The sequence below is a fragment of the Marmota monax genome, unplaced genomic scaffold, assembly GCF_021218885.2.
Source record: "Marmota monax isolate L192 unplaced genomic scaffold, Marmota_monax_Labrador192_F-V1.1 WCK01_AAM20220418_F8-fsc00021, whole genome shotgun sequence".
Classification (NCBI taxonomy): Eukaryota; Metazoa; Chordata; class Mammalia; order Rodentia; family Sciuridae; genus Marmota; species Marmota monax.
The window spans coordinates 15914167-15938180 of record NW_026695228.1 but is presented as its reverse complement, the minus strand read 5'-3'; the positions used below and the strand labels follow the sequence as shown (position 1 = coordinate 15938180).

The following is a 24014-nucleotide window of genomic DNA, read 5'->3' as shown; positions in this document are numbered from 1 at the left end:
GTGAGTCAGCATCTGCATATCCGAGAGAACATTTGGCCTTTGGTTTTTTGGGATTGGCTTATTTCACTTAGCATGATAGTCTCCAGTTCCATCCATTTACCTGCAAATGCCATAATTTCATTCTTCTTAACTGTGTTTATATACCATATTTTTTTTAAAAAAAAACATTCATTAGTTGAAGGGCATCTAGTTTTGTTCCATAGCTTGAATATTGTGAATTGAGCTGCTATAAACATTGATGTGGCCATGTCACTATATTATGCTGCTGATTTTAAGTCCTTTGGGAATAAACTGAGGTGTGGAATAACTGAGTCTGCAGAAGCAGCTCCTGCAGCAGACCAGCCCAGCAGTGTGGTTCATGCCAAGACATCCAGTCTCAAGCTGCTTTTCCAAGCCTTCCAAAAATTCATTAAGGACTTAATGCTCTTTATGAAATCTTTTACTGTGTAAAATGCACATACTGATTTCTGTTTTCTGCACTGAAATTTAACTCACATGTTTGGTATTGGAAGTGGTTATAGGAATCAGACCCTCAAGCTGGGAGTCTGGCATTGAATATGACCAGGCAAGGGATGGGGACAATTGTGGCTTTGCCACCAGTAGACTACTATGAGTCTGGATATATAAAGTTACATGAATTATCATCTGTGGCATTTGAGATAAATAGATTACTGAAGGGGAGTCTTCAGTGGCTTCTGAAATATGTGGTTAGGATGGGGATGAGGGATACGAAAATCCCCAAATGGCTTGGACTTTTCTGACAGTACTAGAGGGTTTAAAGAAAGAAAATGATATAGAGCTTTGGAAAATAAAACCTTATGATTCTGGTACATAGCTAAACCAACAGATTAATACAGTTCTAGAAGAGAAAGTTCATAAATACAGAAAGAAGTTTTATATATGATAATGGTGGCCTTTAAAATTAGTATGAGAAAGATGGGTTGGGCAGATAAACATATCTTGATATAATGTTTGATTCATCCACTTATCTCTTAATCAAAAGAAATTCCTGATGGGACAAATTTTAAAAGAAAAAAAAGTAAAACCATGAGACATACAAAAGAAATTATTATTATTATTATTATTATTTTGGTACTGGGGATTGATCTCAGGGATACTCGGCCACTGAGCCACATTCCAGTCCTATTTTGTATTTTATTTAGAGGCAGGGACTCACTGAGTTGCTTAGTGCCTTGCTTTTGCTGAGGTTGGCTTTGAACTCACAATCCTTCTGTCTCAGCCTCCTGAGCTGCTGGGATTACAGGCATGCACCACCGTGTCCAGCCCATGGGAGGGTTTTCAAAGCAATCTAAGAGAGAGAAAGGCCTTTCTAAGTATGACATAAACAAGAAGTAGTAAGTGGTAAAAGAGAATCTTGATAAGATCAACTAGTTAGAAATGGAAAATGTTTGCATGGCCAAGAAAACCAAAACCAAAGCAAAACAGCATAGGAGAAGTCAAGAGACATGACAAACTGAGAAAAAGTTCCAATATTCACATAGAAGAAAAAGGACTACTTTTTGTAGTGTATAATATCTATATTCAGGAGAAAATTAAGCACAATATAAAAATGGATAATTTACGGAAAACGAAATACCAATGTCTCTTTGACATGAGAAGATACTTTCAACTTCATTCCTAATAGGAGAAATGCAAATCAAAACTTTTTTTCATCAACCAGATTGATAAGTTCCATTTCCAGCCAAAATAGAGTAATTTCATGGTAGCCCATGTCCCACTAATTACCTCTAATACCTCTGGACAAAATATAAAAGCAACTACCCAAGGAGTCTGAAAGTAACTAATAGCTGGTGAATTGGGGAACTCAAAACTTTTACGAAAAACCAATATAGGGGTAGTGAGATTCCTCTTTTTGTTTTTTTTTTTTTCTCCACTACCTTCTGGCTTTGATCTGAGGACAGATTGAAATGGGAACTATCAAACACACACTATTAGAAAAAGTCAAGAGAAGCCTGACCATATTAGCTACAGGATCAGGAGGAAAGCCTGCTGCAAGCTAGAGAAAGTGGTGGAAATTTCTTATGGTTTTCCTGCTGCTATTGATGAGGCCAGCCCCAGTCTTGAAGCTGCACTGCTGTAGTACAATGACACAGACATCTAAGACCTGAAGAGAAAATATGTCCCTCTGAACTGAGGAACTTGGAACAGGAGTTCTTGGGAGCCAGAGAACATAGAGGAAATCCCCAAATGGAAAGAGGTGGAGAAGGGCATTCCTAATTCTTTGTAGTGCTTTGTTATGCAGCAAATGGTAGCTAATACACGAATCCTCATCTTTAAGTCAGGGCTGCCATCTATGCTGTCCAACCATTAACTTGTTGTATTTAAGAAAATTTTTTAATTTATTACTTGTGGAGAGGAAAGAAGATTGTCCAAGCAAAAGGGATTATTTCACATTTACATTCAAATTTTATTTTTTCTAATCCTTCCAATCAAATAAATTTCAAAAGATGAAGTTATATTATAAAGATAGTCAGAAGTTGAGGTGATGAGAAAATAGAAACAATGCAATTAAAAATCCAAAGTCTAGCCAGGTGCGGTGGCAAAGGCCTGTAATCCTAGAGGCTGGGAGGCTGAAGCAGGAGGAGTGGGAGTTCAAAGCCAGCCTCAGCAAAAGCGAGGTGCTAAGCAACTCAGTGAGACTCTGTCTCTAAATAAAATACAAAATAGGGCTGGGGATGTGGCTCAGTGGTTGAGTGCCTCTGGTACCCCTCCTCCAATCAAAAGTCTAGTAATTAAAGTCTAATAGTATGAACAATTCATGAACATATTTTCCCCTGATTTTTCAGAAGAGAGAGAACCTCTGGATACACTCATGCAGGAGCTGCTAAAAGATAGCCACACAAGAACTGGTTAATAAGGTCATGAGCTGCCATGACAGACTCAGGGATCTAGAACAAGAAACAGGGTAGTTGCCTGGTCTCCCTTCTTTGAACCTGGAAGACTCAGAGAAAGGATAGGGGGATAAAGAGCAAATAAGCCTTCTCTATTAAGGACTGAGGCATCGAAAGTTCTGGCGAGAAAGCATTTATTCATATTTTCTTTCTTTTCAGAGTCTTGCTTGCTAAGGGTGGACTTAATGCAGTTATAGGCACAGTGGGGTGTATCAGTGTGAAGTGGCACCCCCTTTCTCCACAGAAAAGTCTTAACTGGGTTTCTCTAGAAATCTTCTCCATGGCTGATTTTAGGACTGTCAGCAAAAGAGTCTCTGCAAAAGAGTTCAGTGTAGATAAACTTCCTATTTTCATGTCACCCTGTTTTACTTGGCCACTGACGGGGAAGATACCAGCACTCCAGGTGCTGGACACCCCCTTACTAGTTTTTCACAAACGTATCCAATATAGTAGTTTGTAGAAATGTACAAACTAGGCCTCTGGCCTTGAGCTGGGGTTCACAGAGATGTCTACATTTTCAAGATAAGTTACCAACTGGGCTTCATGGTAACAACTGGCAGGGGGAGGAAAGAGAGGGGAGAAGCAGTTCTCTCCTTCCCAGGTGTTGTCCTTGAAGGGCTAACCTGCCCAAAACAGTGAAAGAAAAAGCTGCTTTTATGTGAACTTCTGCAGACTGTGAACTTCTTAGCCCCTCCCCTTACATGCTGGGTATAAAACTCTGAATCTAACTGAACTTGGGGTTCAGGGGATTGATTGATTACAGCAAAAGCTGTGCCCTCTGAACTTGGCTGCAGCACATAAAACGGTTTCCTGCTATCTTCAGTGCCTTGCCTCGTCTGTCCCTACAACAAGTGGACAAATGACAAAATCCCTGCCTTTGGTAAGTGTACATTCTTTGGGATAGAGACTGACAATAAACATGATAATACAAAAATGTTAGACAGTGCTGAATGCTTTAGAAAGAATGTATAGGAAAGTAGTAAGATAGTGGTGATGAAAGGAGAGCAGGTGTTATAAACAGGATAATGGAAAGACCTCAGGGAGCAGCTGGGATTCCAGCAGACTTGAGGGAAGCAAGGAAGTAAACCAAGATGTTAACCAGGGAAAGAGCTTTTTAAGCAGAGGGAAAAGCCAGGAAAAAGGCCTGAGGTAGGGGGTAGGAGAGTGGCATGTTCTAGGAAGACTAAGGGCACTCCAGTAATCCCAGAGGCTAAGGAAGCTGAGACAGGAGGATTGGAAGTTCAAAGCCAGCCTCAGTAATGGGGAGGCACTAAGCAACTCAGTGAGACTTATCTCTAAATAAAATACAAAATAGGGCTGGGGATGTGGCTCAGTGGTAAAGTGCCCCTTAGTTCAATTCCTGATAACCCCCCCTCAAAAAAAAAAAAAAGAGTAAGGGTAATAAGGTGGCAGAAACTAGGAAGATAAAGAAGTGTTCAAAGAAGTAAGGGGAGATGGGACTGGACAACTCTGTAAACCACTGCAAGGAAGTTGGTTTTAGTTGGAATGTGAGGTTTTAATTCTAAATTGGATGTGGGATTTTCGCCACTTAAAAATGATTTAAAATTATGAGATTTGTCTTTATACTTGAAAGCGACCAGAAAATTATATTCTGGACCTTAAAATATAGAAAAGAGGGAAATGTGATGGGGCACAACCCTTCCCAGGTGAAGACTACTAGGGGTGCGACAGCCAGATAGGCCCCACCCCTGCTCGGAGTGACAGTCCACCAAGACCCGCCCCTCTTCTTCCGGCCCAACCCCGGCGCAACTACTCCGCGAGGTCCCGCCTCTTCCGCTGAGGTTCCGCCTCTGTTCGGTGTGATTACACTAGGCATTACCTCTCCCCCTTTTCTCGGCTCGGTTCCCATTACAGGCGATGCGGAGTTAAACCCTCCTCTTCTTTTTTCGGACAAATCCAGGCCCCATCCCCGCCCCATGCCTGATGAGGCCCAGCCTCTCCCCCCGTGGCTCCGCCCCCACCCGGAGTGACTGCCAGAGAGACCCGCCTCTCCCATCGCGGCCCGGCTCCAACTTGAAGTGATAGCCGGCGAGACCCGCCCCTCCCGCCGTGGCCCTGTCCAGCCAGAGCGGAATAGAGTTTGGGTCCCGACCTGCGCACCACGCCTGGCGCCCCGCGACGCTCGCCCCGCAAGTGCCGTTTACCCAGCCCCACTTCGCTCCTCCCCGCTCCGGTGTCGGCCCTCCCGGCCTCCGGGTCTTGCCGGCTTAGGGACCCGCCCCCGAGGACGTGAAGCGCCGTGGCGCCGGTGAGTGAGGGAGGGGGCCCTCGGGGCCCCTAAGGTGGCGAGCGGGGCTGTACGTCTGCTGTGACCCGGCTGCCACCCGCGGCGGGTCGCCTCTGGCAGTCTTCCCAGCCTCCCTGCCATAGGGTCGCCTTCTGCACTGCTCCCCGCCGCCCTGCTGCCTGGCTGTCGCGGGGTGGGGAGGTGGGACTGAGGAGACTGTGGGCGGGGCGCTCTGAGGAAAAGGTGTGGGTCGGTGGCGTGGCAGGTGGGGCTGGGAGAACCGAGGTTTGGGGAGGGGTGGGGCACCGGGAGGAGGTTTTAGCGGGAGAACCCCGGAGAAGCCGAAACCGGGCCGGTGGAGGGGATGGAGAAACTGCGGGCGATCTGGGGAGGTCCTTGATTCCTGCTTCCTGGCAGTAGAGTAGGGGTGTCTCAGAGTTGTTGGCCAGAGCGAACTGTCTGGCTGATGCGCTGCCCTTAACTTTGGGGTGATCAGGTTTCCAGTCTTGTGTCTGGGACGTATTGTACAGTTTAAATAATGGTTGTAAGTCGGGCAATGCCTGGGGCACCGGAAAAATACGGATGGAATGGTATTCTACTCCTCCTACAGGCCTTGTGGGTTGTTTTTTTTTTTTGGTACCAGAGATTGAACCATTGAGCCTGGCCCTTTTATTTATTCATTTATTTTTTGAGACTGGTTTTGAGACCGAGTTGCTTAGAGCCTAACTTGCTGAGGCTGGCTTTGAACTTGTGATACTCCTGCTACAGGCCAGTTTTAATTTCCTTGCTGCCTTCACAACACCGGTTTTGGTGTGTACGCTCTTCTGAAATCTATTCCGACATCTGGGAGATTGCATAGAAGTCCCACACATAAAAAATGCAGTTGAGGTTTATTTACACTCCAAACACAGTTGTATCATATTCCCTTAAATCCTCTGGAGTTTTTTTTTAAAAAATGAAATCTACAATGAGATATCTACTTCTATTTAAAGTCACACTAACCTAGAGAACTAGATATTTTCCAAGGGCTCATTCTGTCCTAAAGCTAAATAATTTTAAGTTCAGTCGTTGATTAAAATTACAACCTTTCTTGTAAGGAAATCCCTCTCACTTTCAACCTGATCAGTGCAACCCTTCATTTTCTCTTACTAAAATATTTCCTGTTCTGCTTCAAGACAGTCATTTTGTCATTTTGGTTTCTATTTCTCCTTGAGTGTGAAATAGGTAATCCCACTCCCCCCCTCCTCCCAACACTTTATCACAGAGCTACATTCCTAGCCCTTTTTATTTTTTATTCTGGCCTCGAATTTGCATTCCTCCTGCTTCAGCCTCCTGAGTCCCTGGAATTGCAGGTATTTTCCTGCATGACAGGCTCAAAAGACATCTTTGTGCAGTTCCTTCTTATCCTTTGAATTTGTGACAATTCCTTTTACATTTTTTTTAAACCCCAACTGAGAAGAACATATTCCAGAATAAAGAATTCATTATTCTTTTCCTAATCCTTGATGAAGTAAGCTCCCACTATCTCCCTCCCTTTTCTCCTCCATGGTTGAACTCACAGTATCTTTCTGTTACTATCATGGTTTTTCCCTCTTGGGGCCAGTGATCCAGTAGCTAATGTGAAAACCACATGAATCCAGTTCCTTTGTAGGTCTATCTTTGGCCCTGTGTGCAATTCAGCACACAATAAAGAACAAAATTTGGGATACCTCTCTCTTGGTCTCACGCCCCAGGGCCTATGAGGAACTTGGCTGCTCTGTGTCCTATAGTCATTCTCCGCTGCCATCCTGACTGACAATCCTGACTAATGGGGAAAATTGGCAGTGGTAGCAGAAATCATTCTGCCCTCCAGTGCCCAGTCTATATGTTGAGTTATTGCTTGCTTTTAGATTAACCCCTCTAGCAACACGTAAAGCCTCCCTAGCCCCCTCACTTGGTACTTTGGTTCTTTTTTGTCTAGGATTCATGGTAATGATAGAGCAAACTCCCATTAAGAATCTCTATTAAAAGTGGACTGCAGAACTTAATTTAGACTGGAACTTCCACCAAGTTTCTTATTTCCATGGCTTTATACCTTCTACTTGTTACTTAGTCCTTTTGGGCTAAGAGAAGAAATGAGACTGAAGTAGGACTCCATAGGCCGGTGAACTGCAAGATGAAAATCTCGCAGTAGAACATCCAGGGGCAGCAGTCCCCTGAGAGAGGGTATCCCCAGAGGTTTTAGTGTACAATGGCAGGAATCCCCTCAAGAGAGGACATATTCAGGAGGGATTACTATGTGGGGGTAAAAGTTTCCTAAGCAGTTGGCACTGCTGGTTGGGTCATAGAGATAGGAAGAAGAGAGTATAGGTGGTGGGAGAGGGGAATCTGCTTTTAGGTAATCGGGTCTGTACATCCATTGTGGCTCAATGGATGTCACAATCGCAGAGAAAAATTGGGATCTCTCTTTCTTTATCCCAACATTGCAAATATTGCTAAGCTTATCTGCACAATGAATGGCATAGAGTATCTTAAATGAGAATTTAAAAAGTGAGAAATGTTTATTATGAGTTTCTAGGTAGTCCTCATATACCTGTTTTGAATGGAAACCTGCATTAGTATCTTAGAAAAATTATTTATGACCTGGTAATTATGAATAAGGTGGACTTTTTGATATTCCTGAACTTCAATGTATGCCTATTATATACTCTACTGAACACTTCATTGTCTCCTTAAACTAATTATTATTTCCGGCTTTTCTCTTTCTTCACTCAGAGTTAATGTTTTAGTCAGCTTTTTCCTTGCTGTGATCAAAAGACCTGACAAGAACAATTTTAGGAGGAAAAGTTTATTTTGGGGCTTATGGTTTCAGAGGTCTCAGTCCATAGAAGGTAGGCTCCATTTCTTAGGACTTGAGGTAAGGCAGAATATCGTGGAGGAAGAATGTGGCAGAGGAAAGGAGCTTGGAACATGGCCACCAAGAAGCAGAGAGAGTGAGTGTGACTGTACTCTCCAGAGACAGAATATATACCCTGAGGCACATTCCCAGGGATCTACCTCCTCTGGCCACACCCTACTTACCTTCAGTTAATTCCTATTGGGGATTAATTCACTTATTTGGTTAAGCCTCTTGTAACACAATCATTTCATCTGTAAACTTTCTTGCATTGTCTCAAACATAACCTTTGTGGTGATATCTCAGAGTTAAACCATAACAGTTATTTCTAGGTTGGAAGCCTTGGACTTATCCGTAATAAATGAAGACATTTCTGGTTCTCAGATGTCCTCCTCAGATAGTTAATGCCCCCTTTTATGCCTACTCCTTGTATTCTTTTTTTTTGGTGGGGGTTGGGGTGGCCAGGATGGGGTCAGGTGGGAGGGGTGCTGAGAATTGAACCCTATAGGTCTTGTGCATGCTAGGCAAGAGTTCTACCACTGAGCTACATCCTTAGCTCTCTTTGGGTTCTTGCTAGTGCATGTACTCAGTGTATTAAAATTATTTAATGCACACTTGCTTCTGCTACTGGACAGAGGCCGCCTCAAAAGGAAGATATTAGACTTGTTTTATCTATAGACTCTCTTATGACTTGGTACATAAATATTTATTGTGATTGTTATTTCCATTTTGAAGGTGATGAAGTTAAGACTGTATTCTACTGGTAAAGTAATATTATGTCTAATGGCATATATAATATTTTTATTATGAAAAATTTTAGTTAAGAGTGTTGAAAGAACCATGAAGAGCCTGGTGCAGTATAATATAATCCCTGTAATCCCAGCTACTTGGGAAGCTGAGATAGGAGGATTGCAAGTTTGAGGCCAGCCTCCACACTTAGTGAGGGTCTGTCTCAAAGAAAGAAAGAAAGAAAAAATTGAGGATGTAGTTCAGTGGTAAAGTGCCCTTGGGAGCAATCCTCCATACAATAAGGGAGGAAGGAAAGAAAGAAATAATACCATGAAGCACACCCATGTTCTCATCCTCTGAATTTACCTATTAAAATCTATATTAATCCAACACAGAATCCTCTACTCATAAACTCACAGGGTCTCTGTTCATTTGCTCAAATGTAAACTATATCATTTGTTATTTGTAAATGACTACAGCTTATGAACATGGCCCATTCTCCCTCTGTTCTGGTCAGGCCAGACTTCTTTTCATATGCTGCCTTGTTCCGGCTTCATTTATTTTATACGTATCCCCCTGTATAGAACATGCTTCCCCCTTTGCTCGATCTAAAACTTTAGTGCATTAACTGTTCTTACCACATTATTAGTTATTTGAATGGGAGAATTGATCTTATTTGCATCTGTTTTTCTTTTTAGAACCTCACATGTGGACCATTGATTTGGCAGGTGTCTAAATCGCATTCCTGATGCATTTGTAGTATGATTTGAATCCAGCATTGATTTATTAGACATATATTGCTCCAAACAAATCTGTGCTGTTAGGAGGGAGCTGTTGATCAGTTTAAGACAGACAACTTGGATCTATTTGATGATATTGCTGCAAGACTGAAATTTCACCAAGAAAGGAAAGATGGTATATAGGTAGCATTTCAGAATAGGTTACTCCCTTTGTGATTGTTAATATGAGTTGATTTGCATTTGTACTTTGGAGTCATTAAAACTGATATGAAATGCAAAATTAGAATAAATAGGACTAAAGTCTAAAAATCACCCTGGTTGGGGGGAAGGGATCACAGGGCTGGATCCACAGAAAAACCATTTTAAAGGGAGGACTTTAGGCCTTAGTGGCTCATTCCATTTGCAGGTCTTCAAGTTGACTCCAGTACTTTGCAAGCTCCGTAACAGAGGTAAAGATGGTCTCACCGAGAATAGTAGGGAAACTGGGAAGGAGGCTGGGGCTGGGAGAAGTTTATGTTTAGTTTTGGATATGTTGAAACTGATGTTTTAGTGAGAGTTTCTAAGTGTTGCACATTCCTGATGAAGCACATTTTAGAGACAGATTGCAAGGACATCAATGCAGAGGTTACAATTTGAAGTTAAGAAAACGAAAGTGATTTTAGAGGGAGAGATTGCATAACAAGAAGGGAGAAGTCTAGAGATTGTAGCTTGAACACCATTTACAGTAGTACTGGGAAAAGGCAGAAATAGGGAAAGGAGTTTACAGAGACAGGGATAAAACCAAGATAATAAAGCATCCTGGAGGCCAGAAAAAGAGTCTATAATTTGATTTTAAATTGGGTGTTTAATTTTCTGTGCTCCAATTAGAGAAATGCAAATAAAACTACTCTAAGATTTCATCTCACTCCTGTCAGAATGGCAGCTATTAAGAATACAAACAACAATAGGTGTTGGCGAAGATATGGGGAAAAAGGTACACTCATACATTACTGGTGGGACTGCAAAATGGTGCAGCCAATATGGAAAGCAGTATGGAGAGCTCTTGGGAAACTTGGAATGGAACCACCATTTGACCCAACTATACCTCTCCTCTGTCTATACCCAAAGGACTTAAAAACAGCATACTACAGGGACATAGCCACATCAGTGTTTATTGCAGCACAATTTACAATAGCTAAACTGTGAAATCAACCTAGATGTCCCATCAGTAGATGAATGGATAAATAAAATGTGGCATATATACACAATGGAATATTACTCAGCAATAAAAGAGAATAAAATCATGACATGTGCAGGTAAATGGATGCCGTTGGAGAAGAAAATGCTGAGTGAAGTTAGCCAATCCCAAAAAACCAAATACCAAAATTTTTCTCTGACATAAGGAGGCTGATTATAGTGGGGTTGGGAGAGGAAGCATGGGAAGATTAGTTGAACTCTAGATAGGGCAAAGGGGAGGCAGGGGAAAGGGAGGGGGCAAGGGGTGTAAAAAAAAGATGATGGAATGAAATGGACATCATTACCCTAAGTACATGTATGAAGGCATGAATGGTGTGAATATACTTTGTATACAACCAGAGACAAGAAAAAATATGCTTTATATGTGTAATATGAATTGTAATGCATTCTACTTTCATACATAACAAATTAGAATTTTAAAAAATTTAAAAAGAGGTTTTCTACTTTATATCCTTAATAACAAACTCAAGAGTTTGTAAAATATCACTTATTCTAACAATATAAATAAAATTGCCCCCCCCCCCCAAATAATAATTTTCTATGCTTTATAAGAGTTAGTTAATATTTTTAACAGCAAATACGGGCTGTTGCAATGAGAGCATTGCTGTGGTTTGGATATGGGTCACTTAGAGGTCCTTGTGTTAAGGGCTTGATCCCAGCATGCAGTATTGGTGGAATCTTCAGGAGGTAGGAGCCTAGTGTGAAGTTTTGAGGTTATGGGGGGTACCCTCAGTGGAGATTGTGGGACTCCAACCCCTTCCTGTTTTATCTTTGCTTCCTGGGTCATAAAGATGATTGGTTTTACTCTGCCACATGCGTCTGCCACAATGTGCTACCCTTAGAAAGGCCCAAAGCAATAGGACACCTGATTTGGACTGGAACCTCCAGCACCATGAACCAAAAATAAACTCTTTATTTTATAAGTTAATTACCTCAGATATTTTGTTATAGTAACACAAAACTGACTAATACAAGCCTCTTTAAGTGCATCATGATTTACTTGGTAAATTTCTATGCTGTGGCTAATTATTTTACTGTCACCCTTATCACACTTATTCTTGCTGGTGAGAGCTGGAACTTGATCTGAGACAGTTAAAGTTTTCTCTGAAGAGTTTAATTCTAGGATTTTATTACTTTGTGTATAATATTATAGTAGCCAGTAATAAATATGGCACTTAATTTTGCATGCCTACTTTGTGACAAGGGCTGTGCTGTACATGTGTTATTTCATCACACACTAACCCAATGTGGTCTGTGCTTTCATTGTTTCTACTTTTCAGAAGAGAATAAATTGTCTAAAGCCACATAACTAATAGGTTATGAGTTGAACTTGAATGTAGGTCTGTCTACTCCAGAGGTCAACCATTATAGTCTAATAATGTTGAGACAGATTGTAATAAAAGGCACAATTATACCAAAGCCCAAACTACTGGAAGTAAAGGAGCTGAATTAATCAGAATAACCTAAACTGCTGTGTCCTTTGGTTCCCCTCATGTGTAATAGACTCAAACAATAGATTTCTCACGATGGAACAGTTCAAGGATTGGTGGGCGGCTCACCTCCTTAGGTCAATTAGGGAGCCAGACTTTGCTCCCTAATTTGTGGGGCCCATGAAAAGGGAAACAAAACATGGAGGAGGCATGATCACATCCCTGGATTGGAGCTGGCATTCACTACTGCCCATATATCATTGGTAGGATTTTGTCCCATGTCCACCTGATGCCAGTAGGCTGTCAAATATGGTCCAGATATGTCCTTAGGCAAAGAAGGGGGAGAACACATTTCAGACAGGTGGGACTCTGCTACAGGAACCAAGAAAAAAAATTGGGTAGAGAATTAGAAGTAGAAACCTAGCGAAGAACTTGAATATTCTTGTGATATTCATCTGAACTCTTCTTAAAAATCCAAGTCCTGGGGCTGGGGTTGTGGCTCAGTGGCAGAGTGCTTGCCTGGCACGTGTGAGGCACTGGGTTCAATTCTCAGCACCACATTCAAATAAGTAAAATAAAGGTATGGGTTCATCTGCAACTAAAAAAAAATTTTTAAAAAACAATGCAAGTCCTTTTTGAGTTCATTTCAGCCAATAGGACTCAATTTCATAGATTTTAATTTTACAGATTGGTAAGGACTGCTTATTATTAATTTTTTACTAAATTAATTACAGATTAGGAATATTTGGTATTCATAAAATAAAATTAGTATGTGTGTTAGCATATACCTGAGATAATTATATAGAGAGCATTTTTATTTTGTCTTGGTTTTAGATGTTGTAGTTCAAGAAGGGGCTTGGGTGGATTGCTTTGGGCCTTGATAAGAGAGCACATCATGGCTGGAACATGTGAGATAGTAAAACTCTTCGCCCCGGGAACAGAAAGCAAAGACAGAAAGAGGAAAAGACCAGGGTCCCACAATCCCCTTAAAGGACATACGGCCAGTGACCTAAATAGCTCCCATTAGGCCGTGCCTCTTGAAGGTTCCACCACCTCCCTGTAGCACCCTGGGTACCAAGATCCAGGACACATGGACCTTTAGGAGACATTCAACATCCAAATCACAGCAATATATTTCTAGGGTTCACTGAAATCTCTGATTCAGTAATCTACTAAAATGTCTGGCTGTTTTTCAGGGCCTGTCTTTGTTACAATGATTAATCTGCAGATACATGCATGTAGATGATTGGAATTCCCCAAATTGCCTAGAAAGATCCTCAATCAAATCCTTGCCTGTATTGCATTCAATTGGTGATTTGAGCTTGAAGTTTACTTTTTGGTTGTTGAGTATTTTTTGTTAGTTTTTGTTATTGGTGTTTGTTGGCCATTTTACTTATTTTTGAAAACATTTAATACTGCATTGGGCCTAAGGATTCTGTAATATGTTTTCACTTTGTCATTTTGTTTTTAACTCTGTCCTATGTCATCTTTAGTAAGAGTTGTATGGTAGGTAATTAAAAATTAACAGTAGGAAAAAATGAAGGATTTAAATATCTCTAATGACTGTTTTCTCTATTTTTAAACTCTGTATCATGGAAAATTGATGTTTTTTCTATTGTGAGATTAGCAAAGTAACTTCATCATTTGATTTTTTTTTTATTATTATTTTTTTTAAATTTTTTTATTGTGGGTTGTTCAAAACATTACAAATTTCTTGACATATCATATTCCACACTTTGATTCAAGTGGGTTATGAACTCCCACCTTCACCCCATACACAGATTGCCATCAGTTACACATCCATTGATTTACAAATTGCCATACTAGTGTCTGTTGTGCTCCTCTGCCTTTCCCATCCTCCACCCTCCCCTCTCGCCACCTCTCCCCTCCCCTCCCCTCCTCTCTCTCTACCCCCTCCACTGTATAACCCTGAGGGTCTCCTTCCATTACCGTGCAATTTCCCTTCTCTCTCCCTTTCCCTCCCACCTCTCATCCCTGTTAAATGTTAATCTTCTTCTCCTGCTCTTCGTCCCTACTCTGTTCTTAGTTACTTTCCTTATATCAAAGAAGACATTTGGCATTTGTTTTTTAGGGATTGGCTAGCTTCACTTAGCATAATCTGCTCTAATGCCATCCATTTCCCTGTAAATTCTATGATTTTGTCATTTTTTAATGCAGAGTAATACTCCATTGTGTATAAATGCCACATTTTTTTATCCATTCATCTGTTGAAGGGCATCTAGGTTGGTTCCACAGTCTTGCTATTGTGAACTGTGCTGCTATGAACATCGATGTAGCAGTGTCCCTGTAGCATGCTCTTTTTAGGTCTTTAGGGAATAGACCTAGAAGGGGAATAGCTGGGTCAAATGGTGGCTCCATTCCCAGCTTTCCAAGAAATCTCCATACTGCTTTCCAAATTGGCTGCACCAATCTGCAGTCCCACCAGCAATGTACAAGTGTACCCTTTTCCCCACATCCTCGCCAGCACTTGTTGTTGTTTGACTTCCTAATGGCTGTCAATCTTACTGGAGTGAGATGGTATCTTAGGGTGGTTTTGATTTGCATTTCTCTGACAGCTAGAGATGTTGAGCATTTTTTCATGTACTTGTTGATTGACTGTATGTCCTCCTCTGAGAAGTGTCTGTTCAGGTCCTTGGCCCATTTGTTGATTGGGTTGTTTGTTCTCTTATTGTCTAATTTTTTGAGTTCTTTGTATACTCTGGATATTAGGGCTCTATCTGAAGTGTGAGGAGTAAAGATTTGTTCCCAGGGTGTAGGCTCCCTATTTACCTCTCTTATTGTTTCTTTTGCTGAGAAAAAACTTTTTAGTTTGAGTAAGTCCCATTTGTTGATTCTAGTTATTAACTTTTGTGCTATGGGTGTCCTATTGAGGAATTTGGAGCCCGACCCCACCGACTGTAGATCGTAGCCAACTTTTTCTTCTATCAGACGGCGCGTCTCTGATTTGATATCAAGCTCCTTGATCCATTTTGAATTCACTTTTGTGCATGGCGAGAGAAAGGGATTCAGTTTCATTTTGTTGCATATGGATTTCCAGTTTTCCCAGCACCATTTGTTGAAGATGCTATCCTTCCTCCATTGCATGCTTTTAGCCCCTTTATCAAATATAAGATAGTTGTAGTTTTGTGGATTGGTTTCTGTGTCCTCTATTCTGTACCATTGGTCCACCCGCCTGTTTTGGTACCAGTACCATGCTGTTTTTGTTACTACTGCTCTGTAGTATAGTTTGAAGTCTGGTATCGCTATACCGCCTGATTCACACTTCTTGCTTAGCATTGTTTTTGCTATTCTGGGTCTTTTATTTTTCCATATGAATTTCATGATTGCTTTCTCTATTTCTACAAGAAATGCCATTGGGATTTTGATTGGCATTGCATTAAACCTATAGAGAACTTTTGGTAATATCGCCATTTTGATGATGTTAGTTCTGCCTATCCATGAACAGGGTATATTTTTCCATCTTCTAAGATCTTCTTCTATTTCTCTCTTTAGGGTTCTGTAGTTTTCATTGTATAAGTCTTTCACCTCTTTTGTTAGGTTGATTCCCAAGTATTTTATTTTTTTTGAAGATATTTTGAATGGAGTGGTTGTCCTCATTTCCATTTCAGAGGATTTGTCGCTGATATATAGGAATGCCTTTGATTTATGCATGTTGATTTTAAATCCTGCCACTTTGCTGAATTCATTTATTAGCTCTAATAGTTTCTTTGTAGAGCCTTTTGGGTCTGCTAGGTATAGAATCATATCATCTGCAAATAGTGATAATTTAATTTCTTCTTTTCCTATTTTTATGCCTTTAATTTCTTTCGTCTGTCTAATTGCTCTGGCCAGTGTTTCGAGAACTATGTTGAAGAGAAGTGGAGAGAGAGGGCATCCCTGTCTTGTTCCAGATTTTAGAGGGAATGCCTTCAGTTTTTCTCCATTCAGAATGATGCTAGCCTGAGGCTTAGCATAGATTGCTTTTACAATATTGAGGTATGTTCCTGTTATCCCTAGTTTTTCTAGAGTTTTGAACATAAAGGGATGCTGTACTTTGTCGAATGCTTTTTCCGCATCTATCGAGATGATCATATGGTTCTTATTTTTAAGTCTATTGATGTGGTGAATAACATTTATTGATTTCCGTATATTGAACCAGCCTTGCATCCCAGGGATGAATCCTACTTGATCATGGTGTACAATTTTTTTTATATGTTTTTGTATCCGATTCGCCAGAATTTTATTGAGGATTTTTGCATCTAGGTTCATTAGAGATATTGGTCTGTAGTTTTCTTTCTTTGAAGTGTCTTTGTCTGGTTTAGGTATCAGGGTGATGTTGGCCTCGTAGAATGAATTTGGAAGTTCTCCCTCCTTTTCTATTTCCTGAAGTAGCTTGAAAAGTATTGGTATTAGTTCTTCTTTAAAGGTTTTGTAAAATTCTGCTGTATACCCATCCGGACCTGGGCTTTTCTTAGTTGGTAGTCTTTTTATGGTTTCTTCTATTTCCTCAATTGATATTGGTCTGTTTAGGTTTTCTATATCCTCCTGACTCAATCTGGGCAGATCATATGACTTAAGAAATTTATCTATGCCTTCACTATCTTCTAATTTATTGGAGTATAAGGATTCAAAATAGTTTTTGATTATCTTCTGTATTTCTGAAGTGTCTGTTGTGATATTGCCTTTTTCATCCCGTATGCTAGTAATTTGAGTTCTCTCTCTTCTTCTCTTCACTAGCATCGCTAAGGGTCTGTCGATTTTGTTTATTTTTTCAAAGAACCAACTTTTAGTTTTGTCAATTTTTTCAATTGTTTCTTTTGTTTCGATTTCATTAATTTCAGCTCTGATTTTAATTATTTCTTGCCTTCTACTTCTTTTGCTGTTGTTTTGCTCTTCTTTTTCAAGGATTTTGAGATGAAGTATGAGATCATTTATTTGTTGGTTTTTTCTTTTTTAAGGAATGAACTCCAAGCAATGAATTTTCCTCTTAGAACTGCTTTCAGTGTGTCCCATAGATTCCGATATGTTGTGTCTGTGTTTTCATTTATCTCTAAGAATTTTTTAATTTCCTCCTTGATGTCTTCTATAACCCATTGATCATTCAGTAACCTATTGTTCATTCTCCAAGTGATGTATGTTTTTTCCTTCCTTCTTTTATCGTTGATTTTCAGTTTCATTCCATTATGATCAGATAAGATGCATGGTATTATCTCTACTCCTTTATATTGTCTAAGAGTTGCCCTGTGACATAATATATGATCTATTTTTGAGAAGGATCCATGTGCTGCTGAGAAAAAAGTGTAACTGCTTGATGTTGGGTGGTATACTCTATATATGTCAATTAGGTCTAGGTTATTAATAGTGTTATTGAGTTCTATAGTTTCCTTATTCAACTTTTGTTTGGAAGATCTGTCCAGTGGCGAGAGAGGTGTGTTGAAGTCTCCCATGATTATGGTATGGTGGTCTATTAGACTCTTGAACTTGAGAAGAGTTTGTTTGACGAACATAGCTGCACCATTGTTTGGGGCATAAATATTTATGATTGTTATGTCTTGTTGGTGTATGGTTCCCTTAAGCAGTATGTAGTGTCCCTCTTTATCTCTTTTGATTAAGTTTGGCTTGAAATCTATTTTATTTGATATGAGTATGGACACGCCTGCTTGTTTCCGAAGTCCATATGAGTGATATGATTTTTCCCAACCTTTCACCTTCAGCCTATGTATGTCTTTTCCTATCAAATGCGTCTCCTGTAGGCAGCATATTGTTGGGTCTTGTTTTGTGATCCATTCTACTAGCCTGTGTCTCTTAATTGGTGAGTTTAAGCCATTAACATTTAGGGTTATTATTGAGATATGGGTTGTTCTTCCAGCCATATTTGTTTATTTCTGTTACTAAACATGGTTTGTTTTCCTCTTTGATTATTTTCCCCCCCTTTACTGTCCTACCTCCCACTGTTGGTTTTCATTGTTATTTTCCATTTCCTCTTCCTGTAATTCGAGGATGTTTTGAAGAGATGGTTTTCTAGCTGCGAATTCTTTAAACTTTTGTTTATCGTGGAAGGTTTTAATTTCATCCTCCATCCTGAAGCTTAATTTCGCTGGATACACAATTCTTGGTTGGAACCCATTTTCTTTCAGTGTTTGAAATATGTTATTCCAGGATCTTCTAGCTTTCAGAGTCTGTGTTGAAAGATCAGCTGTTATCCTGATTGGCTTACCCCTAAATGTAATCTGCTTCCTTTCTCTTGTAGCTTTTAAAATTCTCTCCTTATTCTGTATGTTGGGCATCTTCATTATAATGTGTCTAGGTGTGGATCTCTTATGATTTTGCACATTCGGCGTCCTGTAGGCTTCTAGGATTTGGGATTCTGTCTCATTCTTCAAGTCTGGGAAGTTTTCTCGTATTATTTCATTGAATAGACTGTTCATTCCTTTGGTTTGGAGCTCTGTACCTTCCTGTATCCCAATGACTCTTAAGTTTGGTCTCTTAATGTTATCCCATATTTCTTGGATGTTCTGCTCATGGTTTCTTAACAGTCTTGCTGAGCTGTCTATGTTCTTTTCCAGTTGAAATACTTTGTCTTCGTTGTCTGATGTTCTATCTTCTAAGTGTTCTACTCTGCTGGTAGTATTCTCCATTGAGTTTTTAAGTTGGTTTATTGCTTCCTGCATTTCTAGGATTTCTGTTTGTTTGTTTTTTATAACCTCTATCTCCCTGTATAGTTGATCCTTTGCTTCCTGGATTTGTTTGCGTAATTCATTGTCGAAGTGATCTTTCATTGTCTGATTTTGCTGTCTAATGTCTTCCTTGATACTCCAGATCATCTGAAGCATGTATATCCTGAATTCTTTATCTGACATTCCATCTGCTGCAGCTGTTACCTCTTCTAAAGTTGCGTTGACCTGCATTGCTTGTGGTCCTTTCTTTCCTTGTCTTTTCATACTGCTTGCGTATCTTTCCTGCAGGTGCGGGCGGCGGCTCTGCTCTCTCCTCATTCCAATTGGGGTGTCGTGGCTACCACGCCAGCAGGTCACTCGGCCTGTTCTGGGAGCTGGTGGCGGCTCTGTTCTGCCCCTACTCCAATTGGGGTGACGAGTGTACCACACCGGCAGGCCACCGGGCCTGATCCGCCGGTCGGTTGCAGGTTTGCCTACCCTGCAGGCGCGGGCGGCAGCTCTACTCTGCCCCTACTCCAAATGGGGTGACGTGTCTGTCGTACCGGCAGGCCACTGGGCCTGTCCCGCTGGTCGGTCGCAGATCTGCCCACCTTTCGGGCACGGGTGGAGGCTCTGCTCTGCCCCTACTCCAATTGGGGTGTCGTGACTACCCCGCCTGCAGGACGCTGGGCCTGTTCCTGGCAAGGGAGGCGACTCTGCTCTGTCACTACTCCAATTAGGGTGGTGTTTGTACCACGCCGGCAGGCTCCTGGGCCTGATCCGCCGGTCTGTTGTAGGTCTGCCTACCTTGAAGGCGCGGGCGGCGGATCTGCCCTGTCCCTCCTACCACGCCTGCGGACGCCTGGGCCTGATCTGCAGGTTGATCACTGGTCTGCTCACCCTGCGGGCACGGGTGGCGGTTCCGCTCCGCCCCCACTCCAATTGGGGTCACGTGACCACCACACCGGCAGGGCCTGATCCGGGCATGGGAGAAGGATCTGCTCTGCCCCTACTCGAGTTGGGGTGACGTGTGTACCACACTGGCAGGCCACTGGGCCTGACCCGCCAGGCTGTCACAGGTCTGTTTACCTTGCAAGCGCGAAGGGCGGCTCTGCCCTGCCCCTCCTACCACGCCCATGTACTACTGGGTCGTGGGTCTGCCCACCTGGCGGGTGTGGGTGGCGGCTCCGCTCCGCCCCCTCTCCAATTGGGGTCACGCGGTCACCACGCTGGCGAGCCGCTGGGCCTGCTCCGGGGGCTGGCGGCGGCCCGGCTCCTTCCCTCTGGCTCGAGGACAAATTGAGGAGACTCGGGTGACTGAGCCTCACCCCCCTTACCAGGAGACCAACTGCTTATGTCACCGCTGGTATTGATGAAGATCTCTCCTCCACCGCTTTCTGCTGACATCAGATCTCTGCCATGTTGGTATCCTATGCGAATGGCAGCATTTCGTTCCCCTTGCCGGGCAACCCAAGCAACGGGTGAGTCCTCACTGGCCCTCAGCAGGACCCGGACCGAGATGCAGTTTCCGCGGGCTCCTAGCCCCGGTCCAGGGAAGTTCCGGGAGCCGGAACTCGGCCGCTCCGTGCTCGGTGTAAGCTCCTATAAGTGTAAGCTCCAAGAAGCAGCCCCCGCGGGCTCAGTTCCGGGAGCCGGAATTCGGCTGCTTAGTGCTTGGTGTATGCTCTGATAGTAGCAGGGTCCAAGAAGCAGCCTCCGCAGGCTCCGCAGCCCTGAGCCAGGGCGGTTCCAGGACGGTTCCGGGAGCCGGAACTCGGCCGCTCCGTGCTTGGTGTAAGCTCCTATAAGTGTATCATTTGATTTTTTTAAAGAGTAAATTGTAGGACTATTGGAATAATTAAATGGAATAATATATGTAGGTACTTAACATAGTGTCTCACTTACAGTGAGCCTTCAGTAAAAGAGAATTAATGCTGAAAAGGAATGTCTGCTTACTAAAAAGAGAATTGATATGCTCCAGATCCTAGATCATTATCTGCAATCATTTCCTTCTGCCCTACACTATTATACTCATATTTTTTGGTGGGGGTGGGTATCAGGGATTGAACTTGGGCACTCGACCACTGAACCACATCCCCAGCCCTATTTTATATTTTATTTAGAGACAGGGTCTCATTGAGTTGCTTAATGCCTCATTTTTGCTGAGGCTGGCTTTGAACTCATGATCCTCCTGCCTCAGCCTCCTGAGCCACTGGGATTATATGTGTGCATGTGCCACTGCAGTCGTCATCCTTATTTTTTTTAAATGGGTATGTGCTAGTGACGAATCCTCTCCAGTTTTGTTTGTTTGAAAATGTTTTTATTTCTATCATTCTTTTTCCCCACTGTACTAGGGATTGAACCCAGGGCCACAATACACTGAACTACATCCCAACCCTTTTAATTTTTTTTTACTTTTGAGACAGGGTCTCACTAAGTTGCCCAGGCTGACCTCAAACTAGCCTTACCCTTGCTCCCTAGTGGCTGGAATTACCTGTATGTAATTCCACCATGTCGCCTGTCTTATTCTTAGAGCATATTTTGGTGAAGGATACAGTCTTGGGTTGACCATAATGTTCTCTTGGACTGTTGAAGATGCACATATGGTTTAATTTGAAGATAACCATGGCTTTCATTTTTTTTTTTTTACTGCTGGGTCAGCAGTCAGTCTAATTATTTAGTGTTTTATCTTTTCTTTTTTTTAGTGCTTTTAATTTTTTTTCTGTCTCTTGGGTTTTTTGTGATTTTACTATGCTGCTTCCTTTGTATTTATCCTGGTTGCAGTATATAGAGATTTATATATTTTGTCTGGGGAAGTTCTTTGTCAGTATTTCTTTAGATACAGCTTTTGCCCTAATACATTCCTTCTTTACTTCTAGGACTCCCCATTTTTCTTTTATTCTTTTCTATCTTTTTTTAGCTCTCAGAGCTTCATTTTGGGTATTTTTCTTATACTTCATCAATTTTCCTCTTTAGCTTTGTCTAATTTTCTGTGACTTTGACTCTTATATGTTTAAATTTTAGAATTTCCACTGAAGACATTTTCTAGTTCTTTGCCAAAATTCTCAGTCTACGATAATTACTTCAAAGTCTGTTCTAGCTAATTCCATTATTTGGATTTACTGTGTAATTGTTGGTATTACTTATTATTTCTTTCCCATTTTCATGTATAATAAGTTATCTTCTGATTGAAATGATATAAACCTAGAATTTAATTTCTATCAAAAATGATTTTTTGATTCACAGTTATCTTTAAGATGAAATCTTTTAAGGTCCTTATTCATAGTAGGGATTTATCTGACCCTTTCCCTGGTGAGCTCTACTAATCACACCGTCCCCAAGTCTCTCATGGCCAGTAGAAATCCTTCTTGGCTCCCTGCTTCACTCCTTCTTGTCTCCTTCTTCCCAAATTGGCAGAGGCTTCTGGGAAACTGCAGATACTGAGCTTCCTCTCTGTTTCTTCTTATGGGCCTCAGAATTCTCACTGCCCTGTTTGCTTTCTGATATTTGCAGTTTTTTTTTTTTTAAAGCGTGTGTGTGTGTGTGTGTGTGTGTGTTGTTTGTCTTTAGTGAAAGAGTTTGTCTGAACCTCCTATTCTTTTGTCCTAGAAGTTGAGGTTTTGGCTTGTCTTCTCACTATTAATGGCATATTAATGTCACTTTTAGAATGTGTAGTTTTGGGGGACTTATATAGCAGTGTCTTTGCCTATGTAAGTTATCCCATCTCTGTGGGATGACTGCAATAGAGAGTTTCATAATTTTGTAATGACCATTTAGTACCCATTAACATTTTTCTAAGTCATTTCATTCAGTCTACATTTGTCATCTTCTGTAGATTTTACCTCCAATCTGTCCTTACTGCTAAGGCCAGTACAAGCTCTTTTTAAACTATTCTAATGGCTTCCTAACTGGTCTCCCACACTCTAGGCTGAGCCTTTCTGATCTGTAATTGCTCACAGTAACTCAGTTCCCTGCTCGTGATCTATTGGTGACTCCCCTTGTGCATTGGACAAAGCCCATTTCCTTTGTAACCAGGGGTCCCACTTAGATACCAGCTCATTCCCATCCTTTCTTCCTGCTACATAGAGTTAATGCTCCAGTCATACCTGACAACTTGAGTTTCTCTGAGCCTACTGCTATTTTCCCATCATTATTTTATAGGGAAAAACTATTTCTTCTTCTTAGAATACCATCTACTGTCAATCTGGCCCATTCATTCTTTTTTCTTATCTTGTGTTTGAGCACCTTTTGTAGTTATTCTTTTACCCAAGTTGCTCTCCTTCCATGTTCTGAGCTGCTTACAAAAAAGGTTGGTTTTCTCTGGTCAGCCTGGCTTACACATGTGCTTTTGGTTGAGCCTTTTATGTAACTGTTAGGATCAGATTTTTGCTTTATCTTGGAAATCAGAATTAGGTATAATTAAGAGAAAGTGAAATCAGCCTGTAGCATATTTATTTGCCAGAATAACTCATTTTTACTTTTCATTTTAATTTTCAGCAAGTTTGTCAAAGATGAAAGTGACCTTATCAACTTTGGATACTTATGAGAGTTCTTTCACACCTTTGGTGGTAATAGAACTTGCTCAGGATGTCAAAGAAGAAACCAAAGAATGGCTAAAAAACAGAATTATTGCTAAAAAGAAAGATGGAGGTGAGTAACATGTCACATGCTCAATGACTAAAAGTGTATTTGCAAATGTGCTTTACAATTTTTATTGATGTTTTATTTGCTAATGTATATTTTCACTTTATTATCTACCTAGGAGTTGAAATGAGGCCTTAAATCAAGATTAAATTGTAAATTCCCTTTAGCCTGTAAGCAATATGAGTGGTTTTCTTCATAACTCTTATTAATATGCCTACTATAGTACTTAGTGCATAGTAGGAGTTTAATAAATGAATGAACAAGTATCTGTTGAGTGTTCTTTGTGTGTCAGTTATATTGCTAAGAAAACTCAGAGAAGTCTGTGCCTGCAAGGATGTTTGTCAGGATAGGGAGACTGAATGCTATTTCCCAAAAATTTTAAGTAAAAAAATAAGTTAGTGGAGAGCAGTCACAGAACAGTGCATGATACTTACACATGAATCATATATACACATACTGTAAAGAAAAAGGGAAGTGAGGATGAAACTTTGGCAGTGCTTTTTGGAATGGCAAGGGATGGCCTAAAGCACTTAGGTTTAGCCCT

At 41.2% G+C, this 24014-nt stretch overlaps 1 protein-coding gene across 1 annotated transcript in view; it reads left to right on the top strand.

Moving 5' to 3' along the window:
- Positions 1-4735: 4735 nt before the first annotated feature.
- Ano10 (anoctamin 10) overlaps positions 4736-24014 on the top strand; it is a 191851-nt gene continuing 172572 nt past the window's right edge. Inside the window, exons 1-2 of the mRNA XM_046437177.2 lie at positions 4736-5181; positions 23324-23476. Of these exons, the coding sequence (XP_046293133.1) occupies positions 23338-23476 (139 nt within the window). The 5' untranslated portion in view covers positions 4736-5181; positions 23324-23337. The remainder of the gene's footprint in view (positions 5182-23323; positions 23477-24014) is intronic.